The sequence below is a fragment of the Anoplopoma fimbria genome, chromosome 13, assembly GCF_027596085.1.
Source record: "Anoplopoma fimbria isolate UVic2021 breed Golden Eagle Sablefish chromosome 13, Afim_UVic_2022, whole genome shotgun sequence".
Classification (NCBI taxonomy): Eukaryota; Metazoa; Chordata; class Actinopteri; order Perciformes; family Anoplopomatidae; genus Anoplopoma; species Anoplopoma fimbria.
Window position 1 is genome coordinate 17,464,683 of NC_072461.1, and position 14,246 is coordinate 17,478,928.

The 14,246-nt window shown below is 40.0% G+C and overlaps 1 protein-coding gene across 1 annotated transcript in view; it reads left to right on the forward strand.

The window, feature by feature from the left end:
* Positions 1-385: 385 nt before the first annotated feature.
* The window catches only part of si:dkeyp-14d3.1 (transmembrane protein 132C), a 101,526-nt gene continuing 87,665 nt past the window's right edge, over positions 386-14,246 (forward strand). The window contains exons 1-3 of the mRNA XM_054610114.1: positions 386-713; positions 2,285-2,362; positions 7,439-8,327. Of these exons, the coding sequence (XP_054466089.1) occupies positions 386-713; positions 2,285-2,362; positions 7,439-8,327 (1,295 nt within the window). The remainder of the gene's footprint in view (positions 714-2,284; positions 2,363-7,438; positions 8,328-14,246) is intronic.

Consider the following 14,246-nt stretch of genomic DNA (forward strand, 5'->3'; position numbering starts at 1 on the left):
AGTAACAGATCTCAATTTTCATTTTTCAGTGATTACTATCAATCGTCGAGTAATCTGCCCCAAGAATCCTATTTGCTGCGTAATTGTATAGTTTCTAACCTAGCTCTCATCAGTAGGTGGCCAGTAAGTCCTGGTTGTATTTGTATCCACTTGTTCCTCTGTCCTAACAGAGCTCAATCACCATTAAATGTCCCTCTGCACTCACAAAGAGGCCGAGTGACTCTGCCCGGCGAATGCCTCTGTATTTAGCCTGATTTACGATATCGTTTCGCAATAAAGGCCAGTGTGAGGGGGAAGAGATTCATTAAGGAGCTCAGTTTATGTTTTGGAGAAGTCCGGAGGGGCCACGTGAATACTGATTGGCACACAGATATGTTCTTGTCTCATGCTCTCGACCAAAGCCAAAAGCTCTCAGGCCCTTTCCCCTCCAGCCATGTGCGCCCGGTGGAACAAAGGAGGTGCTGTTCTCTGCCCGCAGGATGCCCAGGATGCTCAGGGTTCTTGCCCCCCAGTCTGCAGTCTCCTGCTGCGGTTACACTGTTCCAGACATATCTGGCCTCCTCGCAGCACCTGGAGGCCCCTCTCAGCATCCCTTAATGACATCCCCACTGACCATCCCACTAACAGCGGCGCATATTTCAAGATCGTCTCTTGTATCCACAGCTTTGCCAAACAGGCCAGCGGCACGCCGTTGCAGTGTTTACTCTTCATCGGTCGATACTCTTTAATCCCCGAGATGATGCTTTCTCTCATGAACTCAAAATAGCTCGTCGTCCTCCCCTGTGAAGCCACAGGCCCATTAGTCTTTATTAGCTCTTAGTGTCTTAAATGTGGCCATCCATTTGCGGCGAGGCAACAAACAGACCCAGCAGGTCCCTCAGTAGCCTGCTAGCACACACACACACCCGCACGTACACTAATTTAAACTGACCCTTAATCAAGAGCAATCATGGTGCATTGGATTCAGCTCATCTCCTAGATAAAGAAGAGTCATCTGTGTAGAATATTCCCTTAGAAGATTTTCAAACTTAGTATTGTGGCCCTGCCTCCATCCTCCATGACTCTTACTTATCAGCTGGGCGGACTCCCCAGACCTCTATCTGCCTGAATGATTTCTTTTCTATAGAAGCTGGCATGAACTAAAACCATACTGTGTCATGTATTGATTCTTTTTTCCAGTCCCCCTTTCTTGAATTTCTTGGTGACTAAAAAGCATAAATCATCCACAAATGATCCTTGAAGGAAATAGTGTAATTATTATTCTTGACGCATGGTCACAAATTCAATAGCCCTTATTAATTGAACATGGAGAGAAATATGATGTGGGTAATTCAATGGGACTAGAGAGCTTTCAGTCATCCCTCATGTTTAAGACTGTCCTGTTTGGCATTCATGACAAAGCTCAGAATGATTCAGGGTCAGGATGAGGGTCAAAGGCAGTGCAATTGTAAACCTCGACAAACAGCAGCTTTGCAATAATGTGCTGAAAATCATTTTGTATGTGACCCTTGTGTAAGAGATTACTCAAAATTGAATATCTTAAAGTGGCCCTATTATGCTTTTCCACTTGTTCCCTCTTCTTTAGTGTATTATATATATTTTTGTACATGTTAAAGGTCCGTAGAGTGTAAAACCTGAAGTCCACGCCTAAAAGGAGTTACCCTCCCCCTCAGAATCACTGCTCCTGAGCTGCCTGAAATGGCTCGATTGACTTCTATAACTTTATGAGGTCATAATGTTACAGAAGTGACGTAAAACTCCTTCCTGCTAGTTTGGCCCGCCCCCAAACAACAAAAGAGAGATCCGGAGTTGAAGCTCCGAAAGAAAGAGTTTATTTTAAATGTGAAACGTTGAGAGAGGACAGGAGGTGCTGAGGTGCAGGACAGTCAGGTAAGAAAAAAAGGCGGATTATGAGCATTAACGCATGTTAACATGTTGTAAGTGTAACTGGAGATAAAAATATGCACCCGGAAAATAGCATAATAGGGCCTGTTTAAAAGAATTCAGATATCACAGAAACATCCAACCTTTTTTCTATTACTTAGTCCATTGTGGCGCACCAACTTCTCTCGCAGCTTCCTATTGAGCTTTCTGTCCCTGTTGCTTATTTCTGGTCTGTCTTGACATATGTGATGAAGCATAAAGACAGGCAACCGACCAACCAGCCACCCGGGCAGCCATTCGCTTCTGTGTCCACCCATATTATTACAGCCAGGAGTGGACAGAACGAACGCTGCCTCTCCTTTCCCTGGTGTCCTTTATTGTGGCTTTTTCATTTTCTCAGCTTCTGCAAGTGTGAAGGCTGCTCTCCGCTCCGCCAGTCCTATTCCAGCTCCACATATCCTAGCGTGGAGCCCCGATGGTAGGATGAGTGAGCCTGTATGAGGCTGGGTATAGGAGGGGTGCTGTTTGGCTAGTTAGTGCTTACCTGAGACCTGTCTTTCCCCCGTGAACACCTCTACACAGCCATGTCTGACAGGAAAACCTCAGACTGTTAACCTCAGAAACTGGAGAGCTTAAATTGACTGGATGTGCAAGAGTGGCATCAGATATTTTAAAGTGACAACTAAACTAATTGGAACAAAAATTTGTGTAAGGCTTTTACATACTCTACGCTTGTTCACTGCCTTAGAGACTACATTACACAGAAACTGAACCAGTGCTGACAGATATTGTAGAACCATTTCTTCTATGAGACTTTGAAATTGTTTTCCACTGAGCTGTGTTATGGCCAGAACTTAAGTCTGTCCCCTCAAATGGAGTTTTTCCCCTCAAAACTATGAATGTAAATCTCATGGTGGCACTAGAAGAAAGGTCAGAGGATCATCTGGGAACTGTGATTGTCTGTGCAGAATTTTGTAGCAAGCAATCCAGTGGATATGGGAATGCTTCACTGGATGAGTGAAAACTTTGACCTGCTGGTGGCGCAAGATGAAATGTCAGGAGATCCCCAAAATGATTTGGATTCATCCTCGTGGGACAATTAATATCTGTTCAGAACTTCATGACAATCCATTAAAAAAATGTTGAGACACTTCAATCTGGGCCAAAATTCCTACCTATGTGCAGACATTAGATTTATAAAGCAACCATCCTCTGTATTTGTTCAGAAATCACCAAGGTCTCATCAGTGAGATGTCCTGACAGCTGTTTCATGAGGAAAACACAGCCTCAACAGTGTTTCCATGTACAGAGAAAGAAAAAAAAATCTTATTAAAAACTGGAAATGAAGAAAGAGCCTCAAACATATAAATTTATCTGGCTCAGCAAAATGCTGCCTATCGTTTTACAATTTAATGCCACACAATAGGGAAATTTAATTATACATGATGTGGATCATAAAGTGTATGCTGAAATAGACATTTTTCTCAGTTGAATTATCATTATTTTTTCCTCTGCCTTAGCATTTCTCTGCCTGCTAAATTATGTGCATCCTTCCACCTCCCCCTATGTTGAAGAAAACTGACTAGTTAATTTGGTATCTTCCAACAAATCTGATTTCAACCCTTTCTCAAACTCTTGGGAAGACAGGATATACGCCTACCCCAAATTGTCAAAGTAATGGAGCATTATTGTTACTGCATGGGAACAGTATTTTAATAACTAAGTTCTTTTTCTAATTGTTACCCCTTAAATCAGGGGTGTCAAACATACGGCCTGAGGGCCAGATCCGGCTCACCAAAGGATCCAATCCGGTCCATTGGATGACCAATTTTTCAATAAAATGCACTACGACTCCTATTTGTCCACTGTGGGACGCACTATAGGCGACTGTCCATGCAGGAGCCGCTGGTAGAAAAATGTCTTCGTCAAAAAGGACAAAAGAGGACACAGAGGTTTTGTTCGGTTTTCCAAGAAAGTTGGACCAGTACCTATTTCTTCACACAGGTAAATGGGAAGCCATTGTGCTTAGTGTGTTCACAGGAACTTTCAGTGTCCAAGAAACAGAATATTCAATGCCACTATCAGACTCATCATGGCAGAAAATACAAGGACTTGCAAGGATAACTAAGAACAGAGATGATAAATTAATTATTGGCATGTTTGAGTTAACAACAGATCTGCGAGACATATCAGGCTGTTTTTTGAAAAAATGGAATCACAATAATAGCTTAGCTTAGCATAAAGCCTAGAGGCACAGGGAAATGGCTGGCCTTCACACTTTGTTGTACAGATTAAACATCTAACATGTTAACTAGTTGGCTATGCTAAGCTAGCTGGCTTCTGGATGTAGATTCATATTTACTGTGAAGACATGAGTGGTATCGAGTTTCTCATCTAACTCTTGGAAAGATAACATTTAGCATTACTTCGTGAAATGTCCAACGAATGCTTTGAAATAGAACATTTTACTTCACACTTTTGTTAATGGTGCACATACTGCTAATAAATAATCCAGTGAACTGAAGTGATGGGAAAGCTGGCCAAAGAGACGTTATAAACAGCCACATGTCGGGCGCACAGCAGGAGGCCCACACAGGTTCCAAAAGAGAGCTTTTATCAAACAGCAGCGCCGAGAGCAATATTCTCTCAGGGGTTCCAACTATCTGAGCTACACCTCTGCTGCACACAAAAACAAAGAACTACTGGAGTTTGAAAAGTCTGTACTGTGTTTCTCGATTTCTCCTCCCCAGAACAAAGGAGAGAGCTATTCATCATGAAATAGTGTTGCATGATTTATTAATTTCAATCTATAACACAGGCGTGCTGATTTGGAATATGCTGGATTTGGGATTGAGAGTTCCAGGCTTCATTTGTTTTGAGATAGGATTATTTTGCAGTTTATTAATTCAATGTTTTTTTTCCCAGACACTGATCCTAAATAAAGTTTGCATGCATAGGATGCTGCTAGGTGAACTGGTTCACAACTCTTTTGAGGCACACACACACACAGGCACAGACACACACACACACACACACACACACACACACACACACACACACACACACACACACACACACACACACACACACACACACACACACACACACACACGCTGCTATACACTGAACAGCTTGCCTGAAAATACTAACAATGAAATCTCCCTGATTTTACTGTGTTAACTTAAAACAAAGCATGAGTTAAAGCAATTTAAAAAATAGTTTGAGCTGAATCAAAATCAAGTTAAAGCTTGTTTATGATTGATTAACTTAGTGTCCAAAAATAATTATTACACACTGTAAATTGTACTCCTTAACACAGTAACAGTTTGGTACAGACATACCAAGATCATAATCAGTATAAGATTTTTCATTTTCTGTTTCATTTCCCCCTTTCCACCAATCATCTTATTTTAGATTGTTTTCGTACTGCCTCGTTGCTTTGCTTTTAATAGCATTCAAATTACTTATTTGAAAACATGGTAGTTTGATGAAACCCTGTGTTCCTTGAACAAGTTTGTTCTTCATGTTTTTGTGCAGCAAGTGGAATTGTAAATAGTTAAAGACTAATTCATTTAGTAAAACACAATAATGACCAATCCAGTCATTAATCAGTAACTTAATATGTTTTTTAAAATAATTTATTAATGAGGAGTGACCAAAGATCTGCAATGTTTTCTGTACTAGCAAAAGTCTGAGCGTATTTTAATCCTTTCTTTAAGCTGTGAAACATCCCATTTGAACACAGAGAGTAAGATGCAGAGTCCAGGGCATAGAGCACTCTGTTTTCACTTTACCTGAGACATGAGGGCTCAGACGCAAGAGTAATAGTAACAATACCAAATGACCAAGGGACCAGAGGATGACTTTGTTCCTGACTGTTCAGTCTTGCCGGACTATCACGCTTTTCATTTGTCAGCAGCACAAAGCCACGTAAACAACAATGCCTCTTTCCAACAAACAACAGAAGGGTCCTGCTTGTTCAGGAAAAATACAAATTGCTCTTTGGTGCTCTGTTGCTCAGAAATCTGTGTTCCCTGTCGTAAAAACAAGGTCCGGATCAAAGCGTTTCACTCTGGAGAAGCTAACTGATGCCTTAAGTAGGACTGGTGCTGCCCCTGGGTTGAGGGTTGGAGCCTGCCTGCACCCCCACTGGGACAGCAGCATTGAGGTCAAGAGGGGCAAAATGAATCACAAATCCCTGTCTGATTTGTAAACTGTCGGGACATTGATTTACACGGATGATAAGAGGAAAGAAATCCTCTGGCAGCTAGCAGGAAGATTGTGGTATGCTGAGGGAGCGTAATCACACAGCAGATTGCTCTTGAGGGGAAGGTCAGAGCCCGTTCTTATTGTGATTATAATCTTTTTTATGCAGGCTGTGTTGTTCCTCAACCACCATAGGCAACAAAGGTACCTATACTGTGAACTTGATCTTTACAAAACTGCAAATATCCATCTTAATTGTAATTATGAATATGTCTTTAGATGATTTGATTTGCAGCCATACCAGTTGTCTGTATGTCAAAACATGATTTGTGATAATCTTCTAATTGTGTTGGTCCCTTTACAGAGTATGTAATACTCATAATTCACATTTTTGTCTGTACCAAAATTATGTTGAGCTTCAATAGAGAAATATTTTTCTCCAAAACCTTGTTTTAATTAATCAAAAGAAGCAAAAATTCTCTTTTTTTAAATATAACATAATCACAAGTGGACATACAAGAACTTTGTCTTAATAAAATAAAATTGTCAAAGTCATGATATCTATAACAAGATATGAATGCGATCAGGAATTCATTGGTAGCTTTTATTTTGTTGACAATTTCAATACTCGTTTCGGTCCAACTCGTCAACTATCGTGGGACACCAGACACCCAGGGGCCTCAAAAGTCAGGCTTTTATTGCATTTTAGTGGGTTTGGAAATTACTTATGGAATATAAAACAAAAAAGTACAATTTCAATATTGATTTATTTTTAAATGTCTTTTAAATTAGGTTATACAGCACACAGTAAGTTTATCAGAGCACCACAACATTTTACAGTAAATGTTAACCACTGGATTTAAGTCATTGTTGTATTTGATAATAAAATTGTCTTTCCTAAAAAATAAACAATAAATAACTTTGTAAACTGTCATTTCCTGAAGATTATAAACATAGCAATGAGAAAGTCAAAATATGAAAATAAAAGCAATGTGGAGTAACATGTTGGTTTAGACCATGAAGTCTAGAGTCTGAGTTTACACTGCAGTAAATGCAGCATTTTATTAAGAGTTTTGAATTCTGTTTGTAATTTCAGTATTTTGTGTTTAAAAATGTTTTTTTTATCAAATCGGTTTAGCTTATTGCATCAAGATTTTTGCACACAGATATTATTGGGCCAAGTAGTATTATTGGAGCATAGGAGTACATTTTGGAATATACAGATGTGTTGTATCATTTTTTTACTTCTTCAAATGGCTTTCACTCACTGTCTCCTAGTTGTGCTTAAAGACTGTGTGTATACACCATGTGAGCTTGCCCTGACTTTGTATTCTCTTCTTTCTTTTAGTAGCCGACTGTCGAGTCTTAGAGGGATTGCAGAGATATTCCTCCATCCCCACATACCTGCCTGTCAACTACCAGGTGCTCAATGCGGACTTGGCGTTCTTCCTGAAGGAAGCCAACCAGGACTTCATGAGGAACTCTAGCCTGATGTCCCGGACTGAGCCCTTCTTTATCTACCAGGCCAGAAGTTCGCCCTCAATGAACACTAGCTATGGGCCTCTCTCTGTGGAGCAGCCTGTCCCTTTGGAGCTCCTACAGAGCCCGGGGACGTTTCCTGCCTCCTCTGTTTTTACCTTTAACTGGAAGGTGCAGACCTTTATCATGAATACCAGGATTCACTTGGCAAAGCCCAAAGTCCAGGTGCTGTTTTATGTCGCGGGCAGGGACTGGGACGACTACAGCACCATCGACAAGCTGCCCTGCGTGCACATGTTTGCTTTCCATGAGACCCAGGAGGTGCGTGGCACTTGCCAGCTGAAGGGGGGGCTGGGGCTGTGCGTGGCCGAGCTGGAGCCCTTGGCCAGCTGGTTCAGCCCGCCAAGTATAGTGCCAGGACGCCAGAGGAACCTGGAAGTATCCGAGGGCACACCAGTGGAGCTCTACTACATGCTGCAGTCCACGGATGCAGGGGAGTGCCACTCAGAGGAGGCCCGGAAGGACAACTTCATCCGCTCAAGCCAGGAAGGGCTGTTTGGTTCCTACACCTCCACACCGCTGAAAAGGATCGGCGGTGTGAGGCTCTACCAGAACCCCACTCCACCACCCCTCGCTGAACACAGGCTGGATAACAACTTTATGGTCATGGTGCCAGCCACACCCATGAGACAGAGAGAAACCGTCTCTGCTTATATCACTGTGTCAGCCGACTCTCCTGTGGCGATGTTTACTCTCAGGTAAGAACGCTTTTCCTTTTGTTCTTCTTTGCAGTGTCTGGCTGCAGACTTTCTCTGTCAGTCTCAGACTCTACAGTCAGTGTCTATTAACACTTTATTCTCTCTTTTTTTATCATTCTTTTCTCCCTTAAAGATTTTAGGCACACTAAGGTTTTTGAGAACGTATATATCCACACTGAATTTCTCTTCTTCTATTCTCTTTCTATTAGCAAACACTAAGATTGTGCACAACAGACTGGTTACTGTGCTTCGTCACGGCAGGTGAAACCTCCGTTCTATCTGTTCTCTCCCCGGCTCCCACAATCACTTATTTTGTGTTTCATTATGATCACAATTTAGTTGTTCTCATTGACTTATTTCTTCATTTTCTGAACTCAAACAACTGAATCAGATGAAATCATTATTTGATCGCAGCTCATAAACGCCACCTGTTAACCAAGGTAAACAGCAATTCCTGTGCTGCTGGCCCCTTGATCAAATCAGTATCGATCGTGAAGTCGTCTGACAACATGAACGTAATCACAAGCTGATGACAACAACTTGATTGGCTTTATTGGAATTCCAAATGAGTGAAGCGAGAGAGTTAGCACATCTTCAGCACAAGTCTACATCTGTGAAGGCTTGTGTCCTCATTTAAGAGAAGTAATCTTTACCTGTATTCAGGTAAGTGTGTAGGAGAATAAATGAATCTGTCAGCAGTGTGCAGGGACGGATTTTTGTTACTCTTATTACATTAACTTTTTTTCAGAACGTCTAATTAGTATCTGAAAGTAACAGTTGAATTATATATTTTCCTCCCTGTATGCCAGTCTTGTATCGTGGACAAAGAGCTGATAGTGTTGCGTTATATGTATTCGAAAGATAACATTTGTGAAGGGTTTTTTAACCATATCGCCAGAATGATGTGTTAATTGCTTTCTGAAAAAACATGTCACGTGCACACATATATATTTTAAGCAAAAGTGGCTCTCATTATGTGTATGGAGCCTCTATGTTAAATGATGATGTACGTCCTTGCATGACTGATGGCTGCGCAGCCATCTGCCGTTATCGGTTCCCAGTTACACAGATAAGGATTGTTTGGAAAACTTCATATCAGCACAGATTAATCCGTTGACCTCTACTCCCAAGTTAGTTTTTTATCAGCTTATGAAATAAATAGTTAACTTCATAGTAACTACATTCAAGAAGTTATGTTGTTGTTTTTATCTTCTCAGGTAACCAGGCATTCCTTTCACAGTGAAAGAGCAGGGTTATCTCTCGGAAATAGCTTGATTCAGTGAAGCTGTTGATAGGTACTAATTACAGTGAACAGATGAGACAAAATGATTTAGATAATTAACATGCAATGCAAATGAGGATGTCATTAATTAAAATCCACGTCCATTAGTGTAATGACTGAAGCTGATATTAATCACACTGGTTTGGAACATTTATAAACCTTCCAAGAAGCTGCAAGGGGTCAAGCCAATTTGTCAACCTGTGTAAATGAAAACAAGCCATATGCTGAATAAGAGGGTTTTCTGCTTAGGCAAGGTGAAAAGCACTGAGGCAATTTTAAAATGAAACTTATTGTTTATAAAAAGCTGTTCCACAGTCCTTTTCCTCTCCCAGTTGTTTAAAAAAATGAAGATTATTTACCCAGTTCACAAAAAAGAAACAGAGAGTTAGCCTATGCTTAAAATTGGAGTTTTTAAGTTTGAACAAGCTAAATAAATTCTCCAGACGTATGTCCTTCTTGTGTTTCATAGAATTACCACATAGTTTTCCTTAAGCGATAAGGCATTGGAAACTTTTTTTTCCCCACCGTTTTCTACATTGAGAAGCTCTCCTTTCATCAGTCAAATGAGCAGACCAGACTGGCCACAGAGGCAACGCCTGTGGTGTTTTTATTTGGCAGCGTAGCGCATGGCGGGCGCAGGTTGGCCATCTGAGAGCGGCAGATATGGCAAGGCCTCCGTGTGGTCCTAGGTGATAAGGCTGTCCTCGTACATGCATTTGTTAGGACGCGTAATCACCAGAGCGGGAACACTTTGATCTCTATATTCACAACATCATTATCATCTGTGTACTGCACACTTCTGTGTTAGCCCATTGTTGGCTGTGTAGCCCTGAATGCAGAATGAGTTTATGATGCTGTTAAATCGCTCAAACAGACCTTCTGCCACTTTAGTTTTACATGTTTATTAGATGCCCGGTTTCATATGCTTAATAGCAAAATCCAAGTCCGTCATACTTCAATCGGCGTGGCTATATGTAAACAACACATTCGGTATTGATATGCTCACTATCTTTCTACACATGGCGGAAAAAGGGTAAAGTCAAAAGTAATTTTAAATGGCCCCTGCGCCCTTCAGTAATTATTTCCCCTTCTCCAATTCAATTTTCACCTTCGTCTTATCCATTATGCTGAAAGGATCATGCTGTGATAGATGTTATGCAATGAAAGCTAATTTCGCATATTTTTAATAGCCAATCATTCGGCCAATTTATTGCTTTGTGGATTCCCAGCATGGAATGCCTTACTGGAGTATTTCAGTCTTGACATGCTACTTTTAATTTGATGGTCTCTGATTTGATATGACCTCCTCTGTGTTAATAGGCTGTGTCACTCAGAAAGGGAACTTATTTTACTGTAGTTTACTTTGCTCGGATTTAGAGGGACTTTGATGTGGGGCATCAAATAGTTGCTGCTTTTAGTCACCATCATGAGTCCCCCTGACGTATGAGTATATTTCTATTTCCTATCTCCTCTCCTTTTGACAAGCCATCGTCAACTTGTGAAAAAGGATTTGATTCAGATGGGAATTGAAAGAGAAACCTGCCTGAATATAAATATAAATATACTATTGTGTTTGTTGTATATAATGTTTATTTTTACATTTGTCAAAAATAAACTGCCATCATCTGCATGGCATTTATGCCAAGGTGGAGGGATCCACCATGTTTAAAGATAAGCCCCTGATAGTATAAGGTACTTAAGGAGTGTGCATAACTATTACAGTGTTCACCAAATGTTCATGAGAGGATGTTATTTTAATTTGATGATACAAGCTTTACTTCTAATTGTATTCGGAATTTCTGAAAACATTTGGTTTTGAGTTCACCTCACAGTATTATGTGTGTGTGTATTCACAAATTCAAATGAAAGTGTCCAATATTCGAAATATTTAAGTGGCTCAAGTACGATAAAACAAATTCAGATTTAAAAATTCAACTCAGGTAAAAGCATAGAGTTGCTAAAATCAGTTTAGTTTAAGTAAGACGCCAAATATTAAAATGAAAAATCCAAACTTGAGGTCAAGTCAATTTCTATACATAGCCCAATGTCATAAATAACAAATAGTTTCAGAGGGCTTTACAATCTCTAGAGAATACAGCATCCTCTGTCCTTGGCCCCTATAGTGGATGACGAGGAGCCCTTTGATAAGGAAAAATGGAAGAATCTTACTGACAACAACGGCAGAGGTCATTCCCCGGTGGCCCTGATTTTAAAATTTGAAATGTATCATTTGGGTGTCTTAATTAAACCAACAAACAGAGCTTTTATTTTTCTTTGTTGGACACTTATCTATCTGAATTTGTAAACTCTACTACTAGACTTGGAAATACTTACTGGAGTTCAAACCATATCAATTCAGACATACTTTTCAGATTAAAATATTTCAATGCTTTAAATGTAGTGGCATTTTCAATTCAACATCAGCACTAAGTTTTCAGTTGCTAATAAGATCATCATGACTGTTTGCTTCAATACAGTTTCCTGCTTTGTTTCTTTAATGTATCTTTCATTAAGCCAAAATGTCCCATTGAGATAAAGGATCTCTTCTTCAGGTAGTCCTGGTTATTAAGCAGAGGTTGGCAGCATTGCCTGAAACAAAGACCACATATATAAACGTTATAAAATATGTACATAGTTTTATGAAATAAAGCATTCATCTTCCACAAAGAGATGATATTTCACGCAGCAAATGCCATGTGGCTATCGTTAAGGCCGTCATTTAAAAACTTAGTTGGTGACGAGACGGACGCGGCAGAATCTAGGTGGCTTAGCCGTCCCTATCTCCTAGATATTGTATTTGTTTATATAATAAAGAAAACCGGTTCTTAGAGAAACGTTGTCATGCCAAAATGTATTCATTTATTCACACTAATGAAGAAATATTTTTTTATCAGAAGCGTTTCTTTAAAATGTTCACTAATGACTTATTTCATTTTGTTGAGGCACGTAGTACTTAGTTAAGGTCAGGGAAGGACATGTTAATAATGTTGAACTAAAACCACAATTTAGTTACAGTTAATTACATGAAGATATTTCATGACAATTTACACATCCTGCAGTCATTTTATTATAAGGTGAAACACATCCTGTGAAAATTGACAAAAAATAAATGGAATTATAATACATAACATCTTACGATGGGTTTTAAATGTCTTGTCAATGTCAAAGGATATCCTCAAAATATAAATTACTGTGAACAAAGCTGGATTAGACAGGATTAACTCTTTGGCAGCAGTGTATTCCTTCGCTGTGTTCATTCTTTGATATCTCCCTGCTTTATTGGGCTGAATGAGAAACCGTATCACATCCTAGTCGACAGTCGAGCTTTTTTATCATGAGCAGGAGTCACTCCTTCAAAGACATTTCTGCACACCAGCAGATTCTGCAGCGTTGCAGGGGAGTCGAATAGAGGAAAATACATTAAAAAGGCACTTAGAACTGTAATGCCATTAAGTTTGATATAAAAGTAATGTATAGGCTCATTATCATAATATGTTTTCTGGTATCACTGCACGAGATTTCGATTGTAATATGTCATTGATAATTCATTGTTATCACTCAGTAGATGGTTGATATGCAAATGAAATGCAGTGAAGGAAATAATTTTATAGGATATTATTTTCCTCCTGTGGTCTCTAGTGGTATCAAGAAAAAAAAAACAGAGCACAAAAGGAAATGGCTCTATTTTCTGTCTTGGTGCAGTGCTGCCATACAGCATGAGTCACTGTACAGTGAGGGTCATTACATGTGCATTGTCCTCCCTGGCCGAGCCCAGCCATAATTTTAACAATAGATTAGTCGATATAAGCAACACAACATTTCACTAGAGCAGACGGTCTCCCGAGCATATTGTATTTATAACCTCTTTGTATATTACCCCTGTGCTTTAGTGAAGTAAAGGAGCACTCACACACCACTGGTGATAGGTCGACGGCCTATCAGAGACTGTATGAACATTGTTGGGGTGGGGAGGGGGGCTGAATTTAATGTTACAATTCTTTAAAAAGTGAGGCCCTCCCTAGCATTATTAAAAGAGCACCCACCCATTATACAGTAGCTAAATCTATCTAGCAGAACCAGACATATCGCCTTTTTTATTCTACACGTCCTTTTTAAAACCTGGTGCCTACATTACCCACAATGCAACTCGAATGCTGACAGTTCAGTTCAGTTCAGAGATTCAGGTGTGCTATGCTGGTAGCAGCTGTATTTATCCTCATGCAAAGATGGGGAGCAGGCTGCAGTGGCCCGGTAACATCACTGACTCATTTCCCATCTTGTTGTCTTCAGCACCAATAAGATAAGATAAGATAATCCTTTATTAGTCCCGCAGCGGGGACATTTGCAGGCTTACAGCAGCATAGGGTAAAGTGCACACAAGAGACATAGTAAAAGAAAGACAAGATAAAAATAAAAATGAAATAAAAAAACAAGTATTATAAATAAGCAATAAAAAACAGTAGAAAATCAACAATAACTGAAATATTATATTTACAGACAGAAAAAACTATTAAAGCTATAATTGCACAGTGTATTGAATTGCACATGTGTCATGTGGTCTGCTGGGAGCAGAGCTGGTTGTGCAGCCTGACAGCAGCAGGAAGGAAGGACCTGCGGTACCTCTCCTTCACACACCG